General features: G+C 36.6%; 1 protein-coding gene across 1 annotated transcript; it reads right to left on the reverse strand.

Moving 5' to 3' along the window:
• Positions 1-3,267: 3,267 nt before the first annotated feature.
• Positions 3,268-4,825, reverse strand: LOC112194663. The gene is made up of 4 exons (XM_024334881.1): positions 4,310-4,825; positions 3,973-4,211; positions 3,568-3,886; positions 3,268-3,462 (listed from the first exon to the last, which is right to left on the reverse strand). The coding sequence occupies exons 1-4, from the start codon at positions 4,823-4,825 to the stop codon at positions 3,268-3,270; spliced, it is 1,269 nt and encodes a 422-aa protein (XP_024190649.1).
• Positions 4,826-5,718: the final 893 nt, after the last annotated feature.

Consider the following 5,718-nt stretch of genomic DNA (forward strand, 5'->3'; position numbering starts at 1 on the left):
ACAACGTAAGTTTAGTAAACATGTTGTGTGATTCACTTTCCTTCATCACACAACACTTTTGCACAAAAAAGAAAAGAAAAGAGTGTTGTGTGTTAACGTTTTTGGTGTAGTGCTTAACAATAAATCAGCCTCTAGATTTGCATATCCCTTACGCGACATTTGATGTGGGTACTTGTTCTTAGACCTCTTTCTCTTTTGCACCTTGTTCATTTCCTATAAATCATCAAAGTAGCCATCATATCTCAAGTCACTATAGTTATAGAATGAGTAGTTATCATTTATCCAAGTTATGAAAACATGAAAATACACTAAAATTATACCTGAAATTCCTCGGACAATCGATCAGCTACAAAGATATCCCAATGAGACTTCTCGATGAAGTTGTAATCAGCTGGGGGATACTCTAACAGTTCAGGTTCATCCTTATGTGGGATGATGTATTGTGTAGTTAGCTTGCTCTTGAATTATCTCCACTTCTGTGAAGCTGAAGATAGGACCATTCTCCTTGCCTTCGGGGGTACCTCAAATGCCATCTAAACAAATGATAAAAGGAAAATTAGAACCAGTCTATTAACATAGAGTCTTTATATTAATCAAGAAAAGAAGGATCATTATTTTTAATACCTCGGCACACTGCCAAATCTTATTTTTACGATCCTTTGATACCTTCTTCCAAGAAGGTCTTCATATTGGTGCCTTAGTACGTGCTAGTACCCCAATATATGACTGCATTTCCTTGGTTGCAGCACCATAAGGCGACCCATTCTGATTAAACAAGACTTTCAACTTTATTCCAAGAATTTTCCTTCTCACAATCCTGTGCATTGTAACATAACCACACTTCAGCAACTTTAAGCCGCTCTTTTCTGGGCTAGATGCCTTAGATGATTTTTCCTTGTTATTCTTCATCAGGGACTTCTTGACCCTTAGCAACGTCAATGACGTCATTGCTCTCTTTGGTGATGACTTATTTTCTGATGCATTTGACTGACCAAAAGTTGTTAGTTGTGGTGTAGACCTCGCTCTTGTCACTTTCAATGCATTGATAATATTCTGCCTTGCTCTAGTGGCGGCCATTGTCTTTGAAGGAGCCATAATCTACAACCGAAAACACATGAGGGTTAGTTAAACATAAATAGGGCAGGCTAGATCATATATAGTAAAGCAATACTGACCTTATTGTAAAGAAACCAGATTAAAGAAAAAAAGAAGGATCAGTATTGAAAATAGAAAGCATAACAGATAAGAGAACATTATCATACATAAGCAATGAAACACATCAACAAAACAACAATTCACATTGCATATTAAACAAAGATTCACATTCGAATTCAAATAAGTACGGTACATAGCCAATAATAACAATAATAAACCCTAAACTATGAGTTTACACATTTCATCAGTCAACCCATATTTCTTTGTCATCATCCTGAATATAATTGCGAGTTTGGTCACCATCTAAATCTGTAGTGTCAATAGGAGGCATTGTGGCATCAAATGGCTCGTTCTCAAGTTCAATGACTCCAACCTCCTCGTCATCACCACCATGGTAATCCCTATTAGGACACCGTAGGACTATTGACCAATTAGCGTTAAGAGGGTCATCTATATAGCAGACTTGCTTCGTATCTATACCTAACACGAAAGGATCATTAAAATGACCTAACCTATTCAAATTTACTAGTGTATAACCCAGGTCATCTATCTCAATGCTTTTATCAATGTCAACCCAATCACAATAGAATATAGGAACCCTAAAGCTATGATAGTCTAACTCCCATATATCTTTAACGACTCCATGCATAAAAATTCGTATCATCATTAACCGGGTTTTTATCCCTCGCACTAGAGACTAGCATTGCATTGGTGAACAATGAAACACCACTGCATTGAACTGATCGAACATCATCACGATCTTTGGTGTTGAAGTTAACCCCGTTTATCTTGTAACCACTGAATGTTGGTATTTCTAAACTTGGACCATCAACAATCCACCTTAAGTGTTCCGAAACATTATTATCATCATCAATAACTTCAGCAGCAACGTTCATGCAAAGAAATCACATTATAATCAGTTTGAACTGCCATTTATATATAATATCTATCCAAACTATAAAAGGTGCTGGACTAAAAAGATCATTGTCCTTACCTTATGTCGTATCCATTTCACAAATGTTTTATTCTGCTTCTCCTTCAACCACCTCTCATTTTTTTTTAAATTTGGAAATATATGCTTCAACAATTCCAAATGCTCACTACAAAAGACAAGAAAAATGCAAAACATTTAGTAAAAAAACTACATGTATTTATTTGTACCGAAATAACACAGATAAAAAAAATTAAAAAAAGGTTAGATTACTTACTTAAAGTAGGGCCTTGCTACATCTGTATTTTGCAACACACAAAGATGTGATAGCTGCAACTTCTTTCCATTTGGACCGATAATTGTGGCACCCGACAAAGGTCTACATTCCTCCATATTGTCGAAAGTGGTGCTAAATGGTAGTCCAACAGTAGGTTCCTTAAGATTATGTTCTGCCAAAAACTCTACTGCTTCTTCAGCGATGTATGACTCAGCAATGCAACCTTCTAGATGTTTACGGTTTCTAACATATCCCTTCAATGTTTTCATGTACCTTTCAAAAGGATACATCCATCTAAAGAAAATTGGGCCACATAGCTCAACTTCTCTAACAAGATGGACCAAAAGATGAATCATGATATCGAAGAAGGAAGGTGGGAAGAATTTCTCAAGCTCACAAACTGTTTCAACAAGGTCAGCTTGAATTTTTTTTAGCTTCTCTACATCTATGACTTTACTACATATGGCTTTGAAGAAGAGACAGAACTTAATGATAGCATATCTAACTGGTTTCTCTAATACTGAAAGAATTGCAATGGGAAGCAAGTGATGGAGCACGGTATGGCAATCATGTGATTTCATACCAACAAGTCGTAGATCATCCATGGATACTAAACTCTTCATATTAGAACATAAGCGATCAGCTAGCTTCATGCCAAAAAAAGAATTGCAAACTGTTTTCTTTTCTTCTAGCATCAGATTCCAACTTGCTAAAGGTAATTTCTCTTTTTTCCCCCAGTTGTAGGCTTCAAATCAACCCTTATACCCATTGCCACCATATCTAAACGAGCAGCCACCCCATCTTTTGTTTTCCCAGGAATGTTCAACAATGTACCGATTAGTGCATCGCAAACATTCTACTCAATGTGCATTACATCAAGATTATGTCGAACGAGAAGAAACTCTCAGTACTCAAGTTTGAAGAAAACAGATTTCTTCTTCCAACAAGGTCTACTGTCATCTTCAATACCCTTATAGGGATGATGAAGGTGCTTTTTACCAAAAGGCCGGTTCAAACTTTCTACTATTTTCAACACATCATGTCCACTTAATGAAATAAGAGCAAGATCATGTTCTTCAGTGTCATCGAAAGCTAATGCCTATTTTCGATAAGGATGATGAGGTGCTAAGAATCTTCAATGCCACATATATAACATCTTTTGACCATGACCCAGCCTATGAGGTTTGGTATGCTCTAAACAAACAGGACACGCTTTGTATCCTTTCACAATGCTGCCAAACAAGTTTCCATATGCAGGGTAGTCGTTAATGGTCCAAAAGAGCACTGCTTTAAGTTTGAAGTACTGTTTTCTGTAACCATCGTATACCTCTTCAACCCCATCCCACAAAATCTTCAAATCATCAATCAATGGCTGGAGATAGATATCAATGTCATTTCCAGGCTGTTTAGGTCCAGAAATTAACAAGGTGAGCATCATGTACTTCCTCTTCATGCAGAGCCATGGGGGAAGATTGTAGGTCACTAGTATAACAAGCCAGCAAGAGTATCTACTAGAAAGGGAACTGTGGGGATTGAAACCATCGGAGGATAGCGCTAGCCTTAGATTCCTAGGCTATGAACTAAAAGCAGGCATTTGTCGTCCACTGACTTCCAATTAGGGGAATCAGCCGGATGCCTCATTTTATCATCCTTTAGTCGCTCATCATCATGCCATGTCAAGCTTTTAGCTGTCTTTGTCAACTGAAACATCTTCTTGAATCTAGGTATAGGTGGAAAATACCACAACACTTTCCCCGGAACCCTGACTTTTTCTACTTCATTCTTTCCCAACTTCCTCCTAGAGATATCACAAGCAGGGCAGCTAGTGGCATCAACATACACATCTCCCTATATAAGATACAATCATTAGGACACGCATGTATCTTTTCATAATTCATTCCTAATGCACACAAACTCTTTTTGGCCTCATAGAAAGAACCTGGTACTTCATTACCTTCTGGAAGCAATATTCCAATCAATATCAACATGTCGGAATAGCAAGCGTCACTCAACCCATGCTTTGCTTTCAGATTATAAGTTTTAACAAGTCCATTTAACTTGGTAAAACAAGTACAGCCAAGGTAAAGAGGTTTGTCGCTATCCTCAACAAACCTTAAAAATTCATCGGAGTCTACTGAAAACTCCTCATCATCGGACCCCCCTCTACTTGTGTCATTCTGTACCATTTCTACAGTTTCAGAATTCCCTTCGGGTTCGCTCATCTCATTTGACGAGAGTTCCCCATGCCATATCCATTTTGTGTAACTTTTATCAATACCAAACTCAACCAAATGATCCTTTACTACCCTAGTCTTCCAAGATTTACCACGCCCACATTTCATACAAGGACAACAAAATTTATTGACATCACAACCACTCTCTAATGCAAACAGAATCAATTCTTCAACCCCTAACTCAAAAGCTCGCGATCTTCTATCAGCATGCATCAATGATTTATCCATCTTATAATGAAAAACTACACAAATTAGAAATATTCCATGGATGCAACTACAAAACAAAACAACTTAATGTATCTAAGATTTCATCACAACCACAAGTGTACTATATATATGCATGTCATAGAATCACAGTACATATAGGCAGCCAATGCAATCATCACAGCTGTATAGTCAAGAACATATATATTATAAACTGCATCATATTAATGACAAGGAAATCAGCAACCACATCAACAAACACAACAACTAAAATTATACACCTATATGCTGCACTAGTACAAAATAAGAGAGAGCTTAGCAATACTCACCAAAAGTGCTTATCTAAGCTAGTTTGCCACAACAATAAACTTATCTACTTCCACTAGCCTCCGTAGTTCATCCGCCGAGATTCCTTTTCAATCACCAAATTTACCTATGGCAATACATACAAAAGTTATCTCCAAGTTCAAAGGCATACAAACTTGATGTATAACAAGGTAGACTGTTGTTCAAACTAGTTTATAAGTTTAAAAGTTTAACATTATTGAGACAAAGAACCAACAGAAGAATAAGGATCATTAAGATCCCATGTTTGACTCAATACCAAGATATATAAGTAATCATGTTAGAGATGTATATATAAGTAATCATGCCACAAATTATAAGTAACCATCACCATTAATGGAAAAAAAATCATTCTCAGCCTACATGTTTTCTATTTGAATCATTCTATGGTAGGTTTGCAATGGATCGAATCAACCATAACTCCATCATTACTCTTTTCAAAAAAAAAAAAAAAACTATAAGTAATGACCGACCAATATGCACAGGGGTGATTAAACAAAACAAACATAGACATAGTAAGCATAATAGTTTAGGATTATAATCATCTTTCATTGTCTACAATTAATAATTGC

This window comes from Rosa chinensis, chromosome 3, assembly GCF_002994745.2.
Source record: "Rosa chinensis cultivar Old Blush chromosome 3, RchiOBHm-V2, whole genome shotgun sequence".
NCBI classification, from domain to species: Eukaryota; Viridiplantae; Streptophyta; class Magnoliopsida; order Rosales; family Rosaceae; genus Rosa; species Rosa chinensis.